Here is a 21,503-nt window from a genome sequence, read left to right as displayed (position 1 = left end):
TTGGCCTCTACTAGTCTTCTGTGTTGCCGTGTGCCAAGATCTAAACCCTGCACGGGTGGAGCCGGGTTCACTGTAAAACTGTGACAGCCCCACCAAATCTCACTACAAGGTTTTTTGAAAAGTTTGCAACCCTGTTGTAGGTTCGTCTTCTCAAAACATATCAATATAATCAAAATAATAAACTCATTGCAGGGTTTTCAAGCCTCACGCATTGACCGTGAGACACACGCATTTCAACATTCATTATCACTTTCACACATACATAAACATACAATATAAGATAAACATTTGTTTGTTGGACAATTGGGAATCGGAATTGATTAATGATATTGTTTATAAATATTTAAGTTGAAAAAGTTTTGCTTGTGGATTTTTTTCTCAGCGCGAGCGCGAAACTGGACCGTGCCATCTTTCCACTTCCGACTCTTCCGGTCTAGCTTTAAACAGTGGCTCTTTTTTTCCCTAGCTCCGAGACCTCGTGCACGCTTGCAACTAGCTGTACACGTCATACTTTGCGACAACCAGTCGCGAGCATAGATTTATATGGTTGCGAGCGTGTGAGCTAAGGCATTGCAGTGGCAGAATGGGGTACAAGTCCGATAAGAATCAGAGACATGATGCAAACTTTACGGAAATGTATGCTGTCTCTGTATAGTATTCCTTTCACTTGGTTTTTAGAAATATGCTATAGGGCTAAATATAGGGCTATTCTAGATGGAACTCATCACATATGTAGCTTTTTTTCTTGTGATTTGAGTATGATTTCCAACGCATTGTATCGGATTAAATAAACTGTTAACATGAACACCTAGCGCCGTCGTTGTTCTCGCCAGGCAAAGAAAGCTTAATAGTTATTTTGGTAACAGAAATCGTCCATAATGCAGACTTACCATAGCTTACTGTCAACTGTATATTCAAACGAAATGCCACGAAATTCACACTGCCTTCAATTTACATATCAGTGTAGAAATGTGGGCTGTGTTTTATATGTTCAACCTACAAAACCAAACGCCTATTAATGGATATAACGTGATCTAATAAGACTTGGAAATTATGTAATAAATAAAAGCTTGAGAAGTGTGTCTAAAATATACTTTATTTAACATTTGCCTTTGAAAGGGGCATATTAACAGAACTAGGCCAATATACAAGACGTTTCCATCAGATATAAGTGGGGGTGAAACATAGTCACTGAGGACCTTCATTGTCCCACAAAAAGCAGTCTGGCTTGATGAAACGATTAAAATAAAGAATAATGGGTGTGTTTAACAAAAGCTTCTGAAGGCAAGACTAATCATATTTATATCACTTCTTATTGTGGTTATCAGTTAAAGTATTAATCTTCGTCTTTGCTCCAGATAGACATGTCAACAATCTATGCTCACGCTTAACATAATATAATATTTGCCATCATGTCATGAACGTAAAAACGTTCTTGACAGAAAAATCAAATCTGTTTTAAAATAACGGGAATAAACTATATTAACAACATTTCATGTATGTGTAACAACCATTTGCTAAACTTGCTACAACAGGGCAGGCAACTCAAGCCATTTCTCCCTGTGCTCATTCAATATGGCTCATTCAGCTCCAGGTAAATCGGCTATCGGCCAATGTGAACTTTTGTGCTCGTGCCCTGTTAGTATCCGCGAGCACATTTGCAGGCAACTTTTATTGACGTAAGCAAATAAATGGGGTGCTAGTTTACCCATTTCGGAATGGTTTCAAACTCAGCAAAAATCAGGAAAAATTCTTCTATGAAAAAGCTAGTAGTATGAGCCAGGTTCGAGAATCGAACAAAAATTATTGGGGGAGATAGTTTTGTAAATGTTGACTGGAGTTAATAAAATAAAAACGACCGGAAGAGCCGGAAGTCTAACAAGAAATGCAATACCACCTACATCCACCGGGGCCATTGCTTCAAGCCGAGGGGCGAGGGATGGGGGCTTGAACCACTCCCGACTCGTTTCACTAGGTGTGTTCGACATCGGCTGCATGAAACGACCGGCGAGAGCCGCTTTCAGGTCTTGTAGAACATAACGTTTCATAATAATTTCAGTTAATCAAACAGCTGCAAGACCCAGTGAAATGTTATAGGCTAGCTAGCAAAATAACGCTAGCATCGCTAACAACATTACTAATCCAACTTTGGTAGTGTAACCGAGCTCTTTGTAAGTTCGTTTTAGATATAATTGTATATGATTGCGTGGACACGGACGCGGTCTCTTTTCATAACTTGTATTTTACCACTGCTCTTCTTGACATCGCCATTCGAACAGCCCTCACTGATTTAACCCTCGTGCTGCCTTCGGGTCACATGACCCAAAGGTTCATAACGAACCATCGTTGTGTTTACCCAATTTTACCCAATACAAAAACAAATTAAAATAATTTTCTTTTAACCTTTGCAATGTGGGGGGTCTGAGACAGCCTAGCTGTTAAAAGAAAATGCTTCACTTTGTTTTTGTATGAGGTAAATCTGTCGCAATACGACGGTGGGTCACAATGACTGATGGGTCAGAATTACCCGAAGATAACACAAGGGTTAACTAATGCTTTCAGCATCAAGCATACGGCAACTCCCGGGGGACAAAACACCCATGTCCGTTGTCACATAGAAAGGTCTGCTACAGTAGGCTATCCTCAGGATTTGCAAGCTAGTTAAAATTATACTATATCTAAAATAATTTAGTAGTCATAACAATGGATTCTGCCACTAAATGAGTGACTTGGCTTTATTTCTGGACATACTATCCACAACCGAAGTGTGTTACACAATGTGCATTACTCTTGGTACCCAGAATGCCCTGCGGCAAGCTGAAAAGCTACTAAGTTAAGGGCATTAGCATAGTAAAATAAGCGTTGTTTGGAGTTCTATTCTTGTGTTCGTTCTGTTTTGATATGTGTAATGCTATGGTCTATAGTTTAGATCAGGGGTTCTCAAACGTTTCAGCCCACGACCCCTAAAATAATGGTGCCAGTGACTCACGACCCCCGCATCCACGGAGGTGGTTTACGTATTCGTGGGAGTAAAAATAGGCCCTGGATCTGATCCAGACCGGCCTACCAGAACCGGCCCCCGTATACGCCACCACAGCTAACCTGTTAATGCATGCAATGCTTGATGTGATGCTAGTTCGGGAGTTTGATAGTAAATGCGAGTGCGCATAGCGCACAAGCCAAATTTTTTTGCCTTTATTTGAGCGCAAAATACTTTTTGAGCTTTAGTGTAAAATAAACATCTGTTTTTCAATTGGTAAAACCTTATCTAGTGATGGTGATGTATTTTTGTCTCTTAATTTTTCAGCCCCACCCTTACGTTTCTTAGCCTGGTTTTCCATCGTTATTCTTCTCCCGGTGCTCCCAATGGCCAGTCCGCTACTGCGGGGCTGTGCCGCGGTGGTGGATTTTCAAGTCATATTATTTTAAATTCTCGTGCTATCAAGGGGTGCTGCAGCACCCTCATCGCCTCTAGTTCCCACGGCCATGGGTATTCCCTCTCCACTGAAATCCAAAACTCAGCCAGTGTCTTGGCTGAGAACGCTGTCTTTAACGTTCGGTCGCTTGACAGTTCAACTAATGTGTCCTCCTGCTTGGATGTCAGATGGTTTGCCGTACTTACAGTGAATGGAAAATCAAAAGGCTGATGGCTTTTTTATTTGCATGCATTAATTTAACTACTGTTTTTAACTTGTAAAATTTTTGGCTAAAATATGCTATTTCCAATTGTTTTACAATGTTCCTTGATTTCTGGAAATCATCTCGCGACCCCCCCTTGTTGTCCCCCCCCGGGGGGTCGCAACCCCCACTTTGAGAACCACTGGTTTAGATAATTTGAGTGTTCACCTTGATTGGGAATGTTGTTTAGTTAGATCGGTATCTAAGCTGTCCGCTACGACAGTGCGTCTGGGCAAGTAATCAATCATGAGTAGCCTACTGGTCCGCTCAACGTTAGCCGGCGCAACGGTGACGTTGTTTGCTTAAAAGTGCGATTAAAACTCAGATTTTCAAACAGAAAGTGCTCATTCTGGTGGGGTGCGGTTTATGGGCAGGCTCCAAATTGTTCTTTGCCCATGGCCTCCAATTAGCTAAAACCGCCCATAGAGACTCGGATCAGAAAAACGTGAAATCCCAAAATGGCTTAATTTTATCTTCCATTGCCATTGATAATAAAAGTGAGAGGTAAACAGAAAGGTCAACGTTATGGTCCCACCTACATCCTATACGTTTATTGGTGCCCGCATGGCTTTGCGCAATGCACCTTTGCATAAAGTTAGATTTTCTAAACTTTTTTGACTGCGCCACGAGCTGGCTCAGTAATCCCAGTTTGCTTTGCACAGCGGATTTGCTCGCGTCCAATAGAAAGTGAATAGAGGCGGAATTTGCTGTGCGATGCGCGTATAGTGGGGCTTCACCGTAACACGCCACAGAAGCGTCTGGTGCAGTGACGTGCGGTCAGGGGAGGCAAGGGAGGCAGTGCCTCCCCTGTGTCATCATGAAATGTAAAAAACGAATAAAATAAAATAATAATATTTGTCTATTGATCTGTGATAGAAATATAATTATTGGAAGCGGAAGGAGGCAGCGACTAGCTGTGCCTCCTCTCGGATTGCGCAATCCCACACAAACTGGGCTGAGCTTTTTTTGCTCAATTTGAGCATGTGCAATTTGATCTCTGTATGTCACCAATGTTTGTACACATTTTTATTATATGTCTTCACATTTCATAGTCTTGGTCATGTATTTTATGTATTTGTATAACATATTAGCAGGGCTCTCAAGTGTCACGCATTGAGCGTGACAGTCACTCATTTCGGTGTTTTGTCACGCACTCCCGCCACACATCGTATTTCTCAGGCGGAAAAACTATTTATATTTAATATGCCGCAGCGCCCAACCGAAATTTCTCTGGCCGCGCCTCTCTCACTATGGAACCGGCAGGAATCAAGCGCGTCTCCCCTGGAGTTCTTAGTCGAGCCTGCCACTTATCACCCAATCAAAAAAAAGAAAAGGTCTACACAATAGCTAATCAGAAAATAGCACTATTGCTCAAGCAGCCCTAAATTTAATCTCAGCACCCCTAAAAATAATAATAATTAAAAAGTTAATGAAGAAAGGGACATCTTTAGTTTTTTCATTCATTCAATATTTTGCATAATAATGCATAAATGGTTATCCAGTGAAATTAGGGATTTATAGGCATGCAAACTCCTCACCTTTTTGAAACCAAAATAACCTATGTTCGTGGCCGTGGCCAACACAGCATTTTACCCGTGCTTCCCAACTTTACAACTGGCTCTGGAACCAATGTTATACAAAAAATCTCTTTATGGTTAAAAGAACATGACATTGTTTAACTTGAGCATTGACATTGAGCACAGATTCTACATAGATCTAGCCTCTTAATTTTGCTCTCGAAGTGCACCAGATTCATGCGTTTAACTTAAAAATGTATTACATTTTAAAGTTTAAAAGTTTAAAAATAAAGCATGTCCCCGGACCCCCCTAGAGGGTCGGGGGTTCGCCGTATCCTTCTCACCTTTTTCACCCTTGACCTGTTTGCATGCCTGTTATTAGCAAGGGGTTTTTGCACTTTTGCAAGGCACTGTATTCATGTCACATTGTCATTGGGGGCTGAGCACCCCTAAAGGTCTGATCCTAGAATCGCCCCTGAGTCTAGGCGTAGTCATATTTTGATTATCACACGATGACTGACATATTGTCACATTATAAACATATTTTTCAAAATAGGCTTAATAATTTTATTAGCACTAAATACATTTAAGTGTTTTGCATAGTCGATGTTTTTACACTTTTAAAATCATGCCATACTTTATCATTATATACTGGCCATGGATGCATTAATCATTGCTGCCTTTCAAATATGTCAGGTAAAAAGCAATTAATTAATTAATTTTGAGGGGGGGCTGGGGGAGGGGATATGTCACTCTTGCCTGTCTTCAAAACTTGAGAGCCCTACAGGGCTCCAGACTAACTTGTTGCCTTGGTTGCACTGGTGCGCCTAACTTTTTTATTTAGGTGCACCAGCACAAAATTTAGGTGCACCCAAATTTTTCCTTGCGTCGCCACAATTTCAAGGTCACCTTTTTATCACGCTCCATATACATTCATATATATTATGTAAATGATCTTAAACAAGAATAAGGTGTAGGTAAATATATTTTTTATTTGAAGCACAATCATACTGTATATATATAAAAAAATATATTTTAAGTGCTTCACTGAGCTACCAAACTAAAACATTTTAAGCAAAATAAAACATTTCAAAATAGAAAGTGCTACTGTTTAAAAGTGCTTCCCTGAACTGAGACCTAACATTTCATGGCTCAAAGTCTTATAGCGGGTCCCACCTTGCTGTCGCATGCCCTTCAGATGGCCAACACCTGTAATTTGGCCTTCTTGCCCTATGGCCTTGGCTAAATCATCTTGCCACACTCTCCCTAGCATCAAAATCCTAGCTTCATGGGTTAGCTCCATGGCCCAGCTTTGTAACTCAGGGGTCCGCAATTCATTTTTACAAGGGGCCACATGAGAAACCTGAAATGTGTTGGAGGGCCTCATCTATTTGCTCACTATTCATTTTCTCCCATTGTAAAAAGCAGTAAAGTATATATTTTGATTAGCTGCTACTGGTTATCAGAAGAATAAGGATATTCGGTAAATATTTATATAAATATTTTAGATGGTGTAGGTCAAATAGGAAAGATTATAGAAGTAATAAACAGTATAAACAGCAACAACAGTGTTGCATTTTATTTGTAACCAGTTAATCTTCACAAACACTGAAAAGTTGTTTTGCAGTATGTTAAAGATGTGGAATTGATCAACTTTATACAAAAAGCAATACGTTTTTTCAGTTCATTTTGTTCTGTGAGAGAAATCCAGTGGGCTTGAACAAGTGCATCGAAATCTGTCTGAATGTCTGAGGTGGATATGCGAAGGACAGCTGACAGGTAATGATCAGGGTCTGCAGTTCAACTAGCAAACCATCAGGCCGCGCCCACTGAATCAGTCAAGTTCTTATTATGTCCGCGTTAGTTTTTTTTCTTCACAGCTTTCACTTTGACCTCAGTAAACAGATACTTACGCTGCGTTCACACTGCAGCGTTTTTTAACGCTCTGCACCGCTTGCCTTCCCACAGTACACCACGCTCGGGGGCGTGTTAGACAAGTTAATACAGAGTTGTAGTTCTCTAAGGTCACTGTTGTAGTCATGGCCAAGCGTGCAGATTTGGGTTCATGTACTCACAATATCGATCAAAATACCACTTTTACACAACATTTATGTAAGTGCAAGATTTTACTAGTGCAAGATTACAGTAGAATACATGTTACGCCACCGTTCACTCAACCAGTCGTTTGTAGGCTGGGCTAGCGAGCTAGCAGTGGCACAGAACAGTCACGTAATGTGACGAGACTAAATTTAAAAGTAGGTTATAAAAACACACTAGGAACAATGACGACATCGGCAACCATGCACCATGCATTATTAGTTTAATGTATTCTTTAAATTCAGGCTTGTCACATTAGTAACTTTGTTCTGAACAGAACTGGGTGTGCAGACACATACGAAAAGTTTCTCCTCCATCTTGAAATTGTCAAACCTAGAAATGTTTACCATGACGAACACGTTACAAGAAACAAGAAACCAATCCGATTGGCCAACGCTAGCGTTTTCACGCTCCTCATTTACATAAAGTTGAGAAAATCCAACTTGCAACGCTCCGCTCGCCTTCCCACAATGCCCTACGCGAGCGTCAACGCCTGGTTTCATTGAAAATGAATTGGAAGCCGACGCCCCGCGCCGCCCGCTCCGCTGCAGTGTGAACGCAGCGTTAGAAGTCCATGTCTTGTTAAAAGTTAATCAGTGGCAAATTTTTTCATTTTCGAGGGCTAACCAACAGCTAACTCTCCTGTCGGTGAGGTTGCGCAAGCGCACATATGTAAATCGCCTGATCACTGTAGTCTTTCAGGACTACATATTTACTACCGCTCAACAAATTTATTTATTTTAAATTTTTGATTTACCTCACGCGGGCCGGATTGAGACAGCCTGTGGCCGGTTATGGCCCGCGGGCCATACAATGCCCAGGTCTGCTAAACTGACTCTCTGGTGCTCAGGTCGTAATTTCAATCACACAGCACGGAGCTACAGGAATATCAGAGGCAAATAATCAATAATATATAGTATTTACTATATAGTAATATAGTATATCAATAATCAGAGGCAAAGACCCGCCCCATCTCTGTCTCTGATTGGTTTAGACCACGATATGATCCAACCATGAGTGTCAGTTCCGTCTTAGGATAACAAACGCTTCGTTTGTGGAGAGACAGCGGATGCGAGGAGGTTAGGTGCACCGGTGCGACCTAGGAAAAAATGTAGTCGCACCCGTACACATTTTGGTCGCATTCTAGAGCCCTGACTGTATTAGTCTTGCTGATCGTACATAACGCCGCAGTGAAAAAGCAGGAGGGGAGGCAGCCAGTACCTCTGCCTCACTGAAGGGGCGTGTGTGAGTACACGGGCTTGTGCTGCTATTGTTCTTCTTCATGTATTACAGACAAATGCCATTGTATGGTTGTTGCCAGCTAAAAAAGTCAAATAGAAAAAGTGCACCCTATCGTTTATTTGTATTTTTTGGCCCTGACTGATTATAAGATTATATATATATAATCTTGCATATATATAAGCTTAACATTTCTCAAAACTGGACTTTCAATCAAAACTGGAAGTGATAAATCATGGAAGATTGATGCCCGGAGCTAAAAGATTTGCTTCAAACGACGGGAAAGAAGATAACAAAATTATATAAAACCAGATAAGATAAATTTAGTTATTTTAAAGAGTAAAACAACATTTGTGTTTTTGTTATGGACTGTATATACTTTCATTTCTATTGAATGAGTATGAATTGTGGAATTGTGATGGCAAATTAAGAACACGGATGATGCGGAGCAAATGCGCTCTCTCTGAGCCTCTATAAATTTAACGCATTTCTTTGGCCAAATATGTGTGTGTAAAGAATGCTGATATGGGATATGAAAATAACTATTTTTCAATGTGCAAGCGGCCAGTTGAATGGTGAATTGATGCTGCTCTGTTGAATTCATATACTTGTAAATCTGACTTTGAAAGAGTCAGTGCCTCCCCAGCCACGAACTGGTCCACGAACCCAGCACGTCACTGGTCTGGTGTGAATAGGCAATTAGTCCAGGGCCGGCCCTTGGGTTATGGGGGCCCTTTGTCCTTTTTTTTAAAGGTGACATGACATGAAAACTTCACTTTCGTAGGTTATTTAACATTAATATGAGTTCCCCTAGCCTGCCTTTGGTCCCCCAGTGGCTAGAATTTTCGATTGGTGTAAACCAAGCCCTGGGTGTTCTTATCCGCCTTTCAGAAAATGAAAGCTCAATTGCTCTGTTTGAAAATCTCCTCTTTGTTACGTCACAAGGAGGAAGGTTACCTCCCCTCTCCCTGCTTTGCCCGCCCAGAGAATCTGGCCCGCCAATAAGAAACTGAGCTACGACCGTGCAAGTGTTTTTATCCTCGAGAGACATCATGGCTTGCAAACGAACGAAGCATTACATTTTCTCAGTTTGGATGTACAAAGGAAAACAAAAATCTTTTTACAGTTCCTTCATCCAAGCCTATGAAGACCCAGTATCTTAATTTTATTTTCTCTGGAAATGCGCCTACACAACTTCTGTTGTAGGCGCATTTGTTTTGTATGTCTGCGCCAAACACTTTAGCCACGACTGTTTCCTCAACTTGAGCTAATACAAAACTGGCCTTGCTGGAATTAAATTCTGGATCAGTAACTAACTCTCCTTCGTCCAGCTACTAACCTCGGACAAGTAAGTTAACTAACGCTATATCATTTTGTAGCTTTACTGTATATGGTTACCTAGCTTGCTACCCTTAGCATGTGGCTGTAACATTAGGTCTGCAGCTAACAGCTGAGTTACTGTCGCTAATGGAAAGGTATATAGCATCAAGTATGTGTGTGAATACACATGCTGTAATGTGAGTGTTGTACACTTCTTTGTTATTTGGATAACCGTTCTGCTGTTGGTGTTATGGCGCGCGCGATATCCGCCTTTCACCTCATTGAAATGACTGACTGTGTACCTCTGCAAACCAGGGTTATCAGATGAGAATGGGCAAATTCGAGGCATCTTACAGCAACGGGGCTACAGCCATTGCGATACATCCATTGTAAACATTAGCGCATGGTGCCGCCCCTCCCCTCCTCATTAGCATTTAAAGTTACAGACACCAAAACAGCGCGTTCTGAGGAAAGCTCCTTGTGGGACTGCTAGTAGTGGCTGTAATTCTGCACCAAGGCTGAATTTCGGGAAAGAGACTTCTGATACAGTATTAAGGGACCACTAAGGCCCATATAAAAGCATCCAAAAACAGCATGTCATGTCTCCTTTAATGTTTAGTTTGTTTATTGGGTCAGGCCGGCCCTGGATTAGTCTCTAAAACTGCATTATGCTATGTGGATTACAGATATGGGTCTGACGGCAACACATAATGCTGAATTACAATCCATAAAATTAGGCTTTTGTATTTGACTCATTCTTGGCAGGCGTGTCATTAATCTACTGGCATCTATAACATCAATGTGTGGCTACTGTTATCCTGTCTAAAGCAGTTTGCTTTTAGTCCTGAATGGTATATCCAGGGTATCTTATCTTACTCTTGCAGGTGGAGCGCTCCTCAAACCCTGCCCACGTCCCGTTTGCTTGACAATGGATGGTCCTCCGTCCCCCCAGGTAGTAGCCTGGGGCACAGCCTAGCATAAGCTGTGCCCCAAATTCAGTAGGCCAACCAGAGAGCAGCCTCCACGTCATGTGATCTGAAAGCAGGCTGTCGATGCTAGGGCATTGAATGGCTGTTGTAGTGAGTGTGAGAGAGAAAGACAGAAAGAGAGAGAATAGGGAGGAAGATGGTGGAGTGGGTGATGAGAGAGGGAACAGTTAATAGAATACTGTAACCCTGGCCTTCATTTCAAAACGATCAGACATAAAGACTAGCACAATAGGACGGCCACTTTCTCTTTTTTTTCTTTTATTCATCCATTTTGCTGATTCGTCTTCAGCACAGTTCCTTTGCAGCCTTTACATTTTTGCTGAAATTGTGTGAAGACTGTAATGACAGTACCCATTGCAACTTTATCATTTGATTTGCTTGTTATTCAGAGAACTGTATCCCACTATATGTTCATCAAAGGGGTAGAATGATATCATAGGCTAAGCTTTGTATTCGATAACAGAGTGGTATCAATTCAGTTTGTTTCATCTAGGTAGTTCAATCTGATAACTTAATAAAGAGGCATGGCAAGTACAAGTTCTTCTACACATTTAACGGTCAAAACTACACACTATGGTTGGTAAAAAATGCACCAACAAAGAAATCTTGGGAAGATCCATATTGTGAATTACCTTTGCTATTTCTATATGTATCTTAAAATGCCACGGTGCTTATGACAGTTCTCCAAACACTCCAACTACCCTAACTTATATCAAAAGCATATATCAGCATTAGCTTCTCATGACTGCAGGACAAAAGTTCCCAAGCAAGATACGAGACGTGGGAAGGCTAACATGTCTAACACTACGGTAGACCTGATGTCTCCATAGAGGCCAATGCTGTGGGATTATACAGTAGTTATTTGAACAAGCAAATGTTTTATCATCACATTGTCTTACAGACTCCAAGTTACATTTGACACATGTTGTCATAGTAACTCAGGGTGTATTCTTACGAAGACATTGTGGTGACTGTGCAGCGTTGCTCCAGGTCCCATCCTCCAAACACACAGCTGTCATGGCAATGCTGGGGTCCAGGCGGAAGCCATGGTTACACTGGTAGGTTACCTGGCTACCGACAGTGTACTGGTAACCATAGAAAGAACCATTGCCGGGAGGTTCTGGGATTCCACATGAAATTGCTGTGAGAGACAAGAACAGGATATGTACAGTCACAAGCCTTTTGTCTGTGATGCAGCTACTGTTCAGTATAGTAGCTACTGTTTAGTATAATAGCACTTCCACACTATAAACTGGGCTGGGTGCATGTTACCTGCTAATTGTCTTTATTGATGCACTGCCTCTCTGTAAGTCAGTCATGGATTTCACAGTACGGTGAAGCCAAGCAGTCATTACAAGTTCTATTTTATTTTCTAAACAGGACCCTTACATAACACTCAATGACAGACTTCAAAGCAATGATCCTTCAAAGACACTTATCACAGAATATAGCCAACTCATTTCTAGAGAATGTTCTCATAAAATTTGTACACACTGCCTAAGACTGAGGAGACTTGTTGTAAACTACTGACAGAGCTTTATCCCACTCAAATCATAATTGTCTGCTATGTTCATTCTATTCTCCTTATTGGTGGCCAAGCAGCGAAGTTAACACCTATTACGTCGTCTATTATTACGCACCTTCTTCTTCTCTCATTGGAGTCTATGGCAGTCCCAAGAACCGTTTTGTAAAAAGTTGTGAAATTTGGCACACTCTTTGGGAACAGTCCCCTCATCACCATCAATTCCCCTCCCCCAAAAATAGCTAGCGCTAGCTGGCTATACTCCTCTCCATAACTGAAAAGGTTTGACTTTCTTCCACAATCGAGCAAATTGGCCAAACAAGGTATAGATATTTAGCTTAAAGGGTATATAGAATAGCTAATGTTTATTTCGCAAGTTTCACAGAAATCAGCAAACTTTTGAACCGTAAGCCCCATTTTCAAAAATGAGGTATTGTTGGATTTCCTGGACCAAGAAGAGTTCAATGGCGCCATTTCCAGTTATATAGATTCTCTGCCATTTTTGCACACATGAACGAAGCCGCCGAAAAGGAAGTGAGGTCATATCTCAGCAAATCTTTGATACATTGACACCAAACTTGGTACAGGGACTCTGGACCCGGTTCTTAAAGGGTCCACAAGTTTGCGTCATTTGACCTCTAGGGGGCGCTGAACTAAGCAAAATTTTGTTTTGGCCTATAACTGTTGATTTTTTAACCCTTGTGTTATCTTCGGGTCATTCTGACCCATTAGTCATTGTGACCCACCGTCGTATTGTGACAGATTTACCACATACAAAAACAAAGTGAAGCCTTTTCTTTTAACCGTTGGGCTGTCTCAGACCCCCCACATTGCAAAGGTTAAAAGAAAATTATTTGTATTTGTTTTTGTATTGGGTAAAATTGGGTAAACACAACGATGGTTCTTTATGAACCTTTGGGTCATGTGACCCGAAGGCAGCACAAGGGTAAAAACTTTAATTAAGAGATTCCTTTGTGTAGTGATATATTGTGATCTTGTTAACTTGTGATACTAGCTGAATTGATGCGGCCGACATTTTGAATTAATAAAATGTGCTACTTCTCGTACAAACTTTTTCCAATCTTCACTAAACGTGGCACAGATTATCTTCAGACCAAGCCTCACAAAAGTTAGACGTTTTTTGAGTTTCTAAACCGTTTGCCCAGTACAGCCAATCAAAATCTGCAGCAAAACCGTCAAACAGGAAGTTGGGTCGTATATTAACTAATCTTTGATGGATTCACACCAAAGCTGCTGAATGTACTCTGAACCCTCTTCTGAGGATGTCTAAAATGTTTGTACTCTGATTTCCTACTCACCTTGGCAGAGGGGTGGTGGAGAGTCCCAGTTGTACAGTCCATTGCTGTTGAGTCTACAAGTGGAATTTCGAAAGCCTACAAGACGGTAACCAGGATTGCAGTAGTATTGCAGTCTGCTTCCTGGTCTCAAGCGTGTCCGGTTAACAACACCCCCATTTACCGGAGGGTTATTAATACTGCAGTACAGAGCTGAGGGAAGGAGAGTAGACGGACAAACAGGATTCAGAAATCAGCATTCTATCCACTTGGTGGTGAGCATTTTTTTCAATCAGTGATGTGATGCACTGGCCACCATAAGACACAGTTGATTGTGAGTGTTCAGTATGAATCCTATAACCTCCCTGGCTTCATTATACCATTGGGTTTTCACCACTACTTACTCCAGGGTAAGCAGGGCTTGTAATTAACTTTTTTTACTTGGTAGCACTGGTGCTCAAATTTAGGAGCACCCACCAAAAATGTTAATGTTGTTTCAGTTCTTCAAATTTTGAGCGCGGTTAGCTCCCTGTCACATGACAACGGAGCGCAGTGACAAGGAGTGATTGACGGCAAATTTTTACCAATCTAAAATCTGCATTAAAGTTAAGAACGTAAAGATGAAGTTTTTAACTTGTAATGTGCAGTTGGAGAGAATGGTAGACAGGTCACTGTATCAACTCACAGCAGGCACATACTGTGCAGTAGGATAATTAGCAAGCGTTTTGTAAAGAAATGAAAACAAGTCACATCATAACTATTATTTTCACTCGCACAAATGCTCCTAAATATGTTTTGAGGTTGCACATATACAATTTCGGGAGCATTTGCAACCAAAATGGTCGCAATTTCAAGCCCTGAGGGTAAGGCAAGGGTGTGTTAATCCTTCAAGATAACAGTTCAGATGTGTCTAAATCCACTCAGCTTAAAGATCCTGTAAAGTGGAATTGAAAACGAGTTTTAAGTTCATCACACCACAGAAGAATGTGTTGTTAACTACCCATCCAAATTTGAATGAAAAAAAACAGACAAGTATGTTAAATTAGGCTTTGAAATTGTGAGAAAATCAGCAGTCTTCTCTGCTTGAGACTGGAGGAATACGACCCAGATAATTTATTTGTTCAATGAGTGAAACATACAGATGCATATAAATGAAGTTTGTTCCCCTGAGCTGTAACACAGGAGTAAAAATGGACACCAGAGACAGCGAGCTCTCCAACTAGGCAGCAACTACAATTGTACCCGGCCATCCTTTGCCCGGACATGGCAAACCTCAATATTACTAGAACTGTATTTCACCAGCAGTCACCAGTTCTCTCCCTCTCTCTGGCAGATTGAATAAATGGAGAAACATGAGGGAACAAACTGAAATAATAAGCTGAACAGTGGCTGGAACGGCTACAGGATCAACTGAAATGAATAAAAAGAGGAGAAGTGACAGGCAGTCAGAGATGGAGAGAATGAGGAAGAAAGAGAGGTGGGGTGGTGTGGAAGAGAAAACGAGAAATAGAAAGAAAAGTAGCTACTGAGGAAGAGATCTAAATCCTGATTGGTCACTGATGGAAACGTCACCCTGAGGTGTCCTTCCTCACCCTGATGCACTGCTGGATGATTGACCTCCATTACTGAGGCCTAGCATTGTTGCCTGCAGGTAGCTGCGGCTGGGACCGGGCTTACACTAATGCTAGCTAATGAACGCTAACACCAAAAGCATCACTTCCTGTCTGCCTGTGACTTAAAATAGATGCAGAATGACGGTGTGCCTGCAAGCAGCAAACATGCTTGGTAATAATCTCTGATAGAACCTAGAGATGTAAGAGGGCAGGGAAATCACACTGCATTGGGGTTTAAACTTCTCTCATGCCACATATGGTTAGGCTTCACAGATGTACTCAGAAGAAACACTGCTATAACAACCATTCACACATTTAACTGGGTACATAGGATAGTAACATAGGATCTCTAGTACACTCTAGTGCATATGTAATAGCAGGGTATGGCCGATCAATGACTCAGCCATCGGTCACAAGCCCAATTAAGCACTATTGCGAACAGGTTTCAGGACAATGGACAGTGCCTAGTGCTCCCACCACAGCTGCCAGCAAGAGAAGATACTTAGAACCATGGACAGAGGCACCTATTCACACCCACAGCTGCAGCCAATCCATTAGCGAGGCTACAAAAAAAACCTGGTGGCAAAGCCCAGGTAAAGAGATAAGAAACTTGCTACAGGACCAACCTCTGTGTCTTCTTATGTAACCAGAAAGCCTGAACAAAGACAAGTAAGCATACAAAAGACCTTACAAGTCAGACTGTGTATCTTGTGTCCGCCTACTGTTTTACCTGCTACAGTGTATGTGTGTGTGTTTGTGCATGTGATGGGGGGGCTGACCTGTGTAGCGGATCTTGAAGCCTCGTTTGCTAGTGGCATGGTCGGTTGACCAGCGCAAATAGAGCTGATTAGTCTTACTGGTAAAGTTCAACTGGGTGGAGTGGTTACCACTCAATGCCACCAGTAGGGGGTTCTGGCCTGATGGACCTGACAAAAATACAATTAAAAATTAATAACATAAAAGTGCTGGTTCCACCAAGAGACAAGCATTACAATCAATGAAATAAATCTGGATTATAAAGATCTAATATAACTGCATGTTAGTAGAGAACGTTCATACCATCAAAGATCTCCAGCTCGTCAAACTGCTTCTCGCTGTGAAACATCTCCACGTAAATGTGTATCGTGTAGGAGGGCAGGACACGCAGCAGCCAGGAGCACGTCTGGGAGTTAGGGTAGTTTTTGGGAAACCCTGGACTCAGGATCACCCCAGAGGACCATGAATGCTCCTCATTAGCTGGGCACTGAGCTGCAGGTCAACAACATCAACAATTTGTTATTCAGGGACAACAACAACATCTGCTGTGGCCTACATATACCTCCAGGGTTTGAACTTCTTTGCTTAAGAAACTGGTTATCTATGTTTGAAACTAATTGTTGGTAATCTATGAACTAAAGGGACTGTTGGTAATCTATGAACCAAAGTAAAGGCATTCTCTCGGTCTGCCTTGTGGGTGTGTGATAATGGCAGCCTGCCAAATGAAGCAGAGCTGCCAAGTTGCATTATAGTAGTGGAGCTTTGAGGGGGACATGTGCAGAGCTTATCTTCATATCTCCACAGAAAAGGCTTGTTAGTGCTTTGTGCTCAAACCTAATGGAGTCTGCTCCTGCTACATCTGTATGACAGCACTGACTCTATAATTAGACCTGATGTGTGGGAATAAGACAGACCATGTGTTCACTGCTGTTTTAGTTCTGATCACACACAATACACAGCACATAAACAAATGAAACACATATACACACGTGCTGGCCTCCTATTTGCAAAGTAATAATTTATGGAACCATGCTTGAGGAGTCATCACAGGGACAGGAGGGTGAAACATCACTTGGAATGCAGAGAAGGCACTCTTGATATGTTGCAAAAATCACATAACCACACGGCAGATGTTTGAAATGCTGAGAATGCTACTACAGCACAGAGGAAGAGGGTTGGATAGCGATAGAGAAAAATACAGTGAGTAGGACTCAGAGGAACTGCGTGTGAACCTCATCTTACCTTCACATGTGGGGGGAGGAGACTCAAACTGCAGGTGAGAGTTGAGTTGGCAGGTGAGCTCACTCTTCCCTACCAAAGTATATCCTGGTAAACAGTGGTACCTGACGATGTCACCTGAGGACAGTAAATGTGCATCATTAATTCAGACGTAAGCATCTTCTGCCAGATATTCTGATCCTGATCGACCTGCCCTGCAGCTGTCCAGGCAGAAGAACGTTGTGCTTATTCAAATGTGGCAACTACATTCCTGTGGATCATGGGTACAATCCTCTGAGCGTATTGGTCTAGGAAACATCCAACGTCCAACAATAAAGGCTGGTTAATGGGACCTGCAGTACTATTGATCAAACAAGTTTGTGGCATGTTAATAGAATAATATTCTCCAATTTAGCTTTGGGAGGAGACAGGTTCAGTCTCAACAACAGGACCCGAGCCCTACAGTCATGGGTTAGTAACAAACCGGCTGATACTGACTACATGTCTGTTCCCTGGTGGGTAATTGACATTATCATATTTTTCTGGTGAGAAAAAAACTGTACAGTGCCTCGTTCACAAGGTAATCAAACCACATACACAGACAGGTAGCGATTCCTGCCTTTCTCTAACTATGACTCCCCAACTATGTGTGTGTTGATTAAATAAATACAATTATATACACAGGTTTGCTGCTTAGCGTTCCGGACCACTGACATGTACTGAGCTACGCTTTGATACAACCTCCCAACCTTTCTCTATTTTTTTAATGAAATGTGCTTTTTACCTTGCTATCACTTATCTTTATATATTATAAAGACTTCTGTCTGTTTCGTTAAATGAACTGTGTAATATAATGTTTTACTTTACCTTTAAAGATCCTGTAAAGTGGAATTGAAAACTAGTTTTAAGTTAATCACACCACAGAAGAGTGTGTTGTTAATTACCCATCCAAATTCGAATGAAAAAAAACACATACAAGTATGTTAAATTAGGCTTTGAAATCGTGAGAAAATCAGCAATCTTCTCTGCTTGAGACTGGGGGGGCGTGTCGCCTGAAGGAGCTGAAGCTCCGCCCCCTCGCTGGAAGGCACCGCCTGTCTCAAGTACCTACAACCCAGATAATTTCTTTGTTCAATGAGTGAAACATACAGATGCATATAAATTAAGCTTGTTCCCCTGAGCTGTAACACAGGAGTAAAAATGGACACCAGAGACAGCAGACAGTGAGCTCTTCAACTAGGCTACTTCTAGCACATAGCTACCATACCATCATTCTACACAATATCAAGTTAGCGGTTTGCACTAACTCATAGCAGAGATACCTCTGGAAAAGTTATCTAGTTTGATTATAACAAGCACACAGAACTGAGTGATGAACTGCTGGCGGCGGTGGATGGTCCAGGTGCGACCGGAGGAGGAACAGCCGGGAGGGCGATGCTCGGTACGGCTCCGCGCTGCAAGAGAAGCCGTGTGTCCGTGAACCCCGTCCGTCTCTGGTCCATGTTAAAACTACCCGCCGTGAAAGGTCACTGCAGAGTATATAAGTATATATAACAATATAGCAGGAGTCGTAAATTAAGTGGAGTTGGAGGACCTCTTATGCAAATGAGCTCCAGGCTTTTATACCGTTTCACCGGGTAAGAGGAGGAGCCATGCAGTGATCTGACGTAGATCGGTCAAAGTGATGTAGATCGGTCATTTTTTGGCTCCGCCTTACAAAACCTGAGCTGAAAACGGAAGAGAAACTGTTCTACGGTTTAACCCTCGTGCTGCCTTCGGGTCACATGACCCAAAGGTTCATAACGAACCATCGTTGTGTTTACCCAATTTTACCCAATACAAAAACAAATAAAAATAATTTTCTTTTAACCTTTGCAATGTGGGGGGTCTGAGACAGCCCAACGGTTAAAAGAAAATGCTTCACTTTGTCTTTGTATGCGGTAAATCTGTCGCAATACGACGGTGGGTCACAATGACTGATGGGTCAGAATGACCCGAAGATAACACAAGGGTTAACTCCACATTTCAGTGCGACAAAGTTATTGCGCTTTGCACCTGCTTTCAGGAACTCATTTCACACGTATATAATGTACTGACAAGTAAATCACATAATTTACTTCACAGGATCTTTAACAGCAATCAAGATGTTTTTAAGATTTCAAAACACTTCCTCATGTTTGGAGACATTTTCACACATTTTACTGTGTACCTTAAATATAAAATAATAATAAATAATAAAATATTAATCTGACAGAGGTCACATACCTGATGGTGGTGAAAAAAACACGGAATTTAATAACTAACATATTTGCATCAAGGTTGTAATTAATTTTGCCTTTTAATTTCTAAAGGTTTATCACAATTTGAGTGATTGTGATAATCTAAGCCAGTGGTTCCCAACCTTTTTTGGCTTGTGACCCCAATTTGATGTCACAAAACTCAAGTGACCCCAAACATTCAGAACATAATCTATTACAGAAGTGTTTTTAATCATGTAATATAACTTGTAATTATATATTTAAGTAAATGTTAATTGTAAAATAAAAAACGAATGAAACGCATTTAGGTTATTTTATGATTATTGTGTAGCCAGGACAAGACACATATTAGTGATCAAAGTGAATTTTTAATTTTGGATCCAATTCAGTTTAACTTAGTTCATAAACAGACACTACCTTACTGCAGAAATAATTTTCTATTATTTAATTGTATTATGTCTTTATTATGTCCACACTTAATGGGACGGTTGAGCTTGTGCATCTCGCTGCAGCCTTTCAAAGTCAGGTGATGTAGTTGACAGAGCGCATCTCATCTCTGCCGTTACATCCAGCCGCGAACGGTATTTTGATTCCATGCACACAAGAGCACTAAATCCAGCTTCACACAAATATGTGCTTCCGAAAGGTACCAAAATCTTTAAAGCACACTGTGAGATATTTGGGTACTCTTCCCTTGCTCCAAACCAGAATTCTTCCACCGCCACTCGCGAATGCAGGCCCTGTTGCGTTCTGTCACATGATAGTTCAATCAGCTGTTCAACAGCGATGACAGGCAGATCCACTGAGCTTGCATCACAGTGGAATGGGTCCCTCACCCTGTCAAACTTTGACATATCCAAGTCTGGGAAGTAGGTGGCAAAGTGCTCTTCTAGGCGTTTCAGGTGGTCACACATTACCTTTGTGGAGCACTAGTCATCGATGTTGTAGTCTGTCAGAAACTTATTCAGCTGAGGAAAAGGGGTAAAGTTTGCTTTTGAAAGGTTTTCTCTCCAGAATGAAAGTTTCCCCCTGAATCCGTCAATACGGTCACTCATCTGCAGGATACTCTTGTTTTTCCCCTGCATGCTTACGTTAAGTTCATTAAGTTTTCCAAAGATATCCGTTACATATGCGAGGAGGCACATTTTCTGCTGGTCACACAAAAAGTTGACAAAATCTGTATTTTTCACATCCATGGAAAACGCTAAAAGTTCATTTCTCAGCTTGAAAAATCGCTCCAGCACCCTAACTCTGGATAACCACCGTGTTTCTGTGTGAAAGAGCAAATTGTCGTGTTCAGATCCCACATCATCGCATAATTTAGCAAACAGACGTGCACGCAGTGGATGTGGCTTGATGTAGTTAACCATGGTTACAACCTGCTGCAATATGTTTGCGATGGGCACACTCAGTTCCTTAGATGCCAGTTGCTCACGATGAATCATGCAATGATTCCATACTGCAGAGGGGGCCAGTTCCACGATTAACGTCCGTAAGCCTGCTCGCCGTCCCGCCATAGACGGAGCCCCGTCTGTGCAAAATCCTACCATACACTCCCATGGAATGTTGTTTTTCTCCATATAGCTGTGGAGGACATCATACATGGCCTTGGCAGTCTCATTCTCAGGAAGAGGGAGACAGTACAAACTAGAAAGGTACATTTCCTGAAGAAAATGTGTGTGTTTGCTGAAAGCAGTTGAAACGATTGTTTTGATGGCTTGAATAGTGAAGGTTTTACAAAAATTTTAAAAGAGGTATGTGCTTTAAAAACAAAATGGTGAGAAAAAGTGTTAAAAGTATATCTGTCATTGTTATGCATTGCAATATTTTCTTACTGTTGAAAATGGAGAAAAAACAGTGATGAAAAGAGTATCTTATTGACTTTCCTACATTTTTAATCGTTAAAAGTAGTGGTGGGCATAGATTAATTTTTTTAATCTAGATTCATCTCACTGTAATCTTGGCGTTAATCTAGATTGAAATGGCTCATTTGAATTCCAC

At 41.4% G+C, this 21,503-nt stretch overlaps 1 protein-coding gene across 1 annotated transcript in view; it reads right to left on the bottom strand.

Moving 5' to 3' along the window:
• The window catches only part of LOC134022079 (CUB and sushi domain-containing protein 1-like), a 522,528-nt gene that overhangs the window by 70,536 nt on the left and 430,489 nt on the right, over positions 1-21,503 (bottom strand). Inside the window, exons 46-51 of the mRNA XM_062463297.1 lie at positions 17,269-17,382; positions 16,330-16,518; positions 16,050-16,196; positions 13,682-13,870; positions 11,796-11,981; positions 10,728-10,922 (exon numbers count right to left, since the gene is read on the bottom strand). Coding sequence (XP_062319281.1) covers positions 10,728-10,922; positions 11,796-11,981; positions 13,682-13,870; positions 16,050-16,196; positions 16,330-16,518; positions 17,269-17,382 — 1,020 coding nt within the window. The remainder of the gene's footprint in view (positions 1-10,727; positions 10,923-11,795; positions 11,982-13,681; positions 13,871-16,049; positions 16,197-16,329; positions 16,519-17,268; positions 17,383-21,503) is intronic.

Source organism: Osmerus eperlanus, chromosome 6 (assembly GCF_963692335.1).
Source record: "Osmerus eperlanus chromosome 6, fOsmEpe2.1, whole genome shotgun sequence".
Classification (NCBI taxonomy): domain Eukaryota; kingdom Metazoa; phylum Chordata; class Actinopteri; order Osmeriformes; family Osmeridae; genus Osmerus; species Osmerus eperlanus.
The sequence above is the reverse complement of the archived record's forward strand: the minus strand, read 5'-3'. Positions and strand labels throughout refer to the sequence as shown.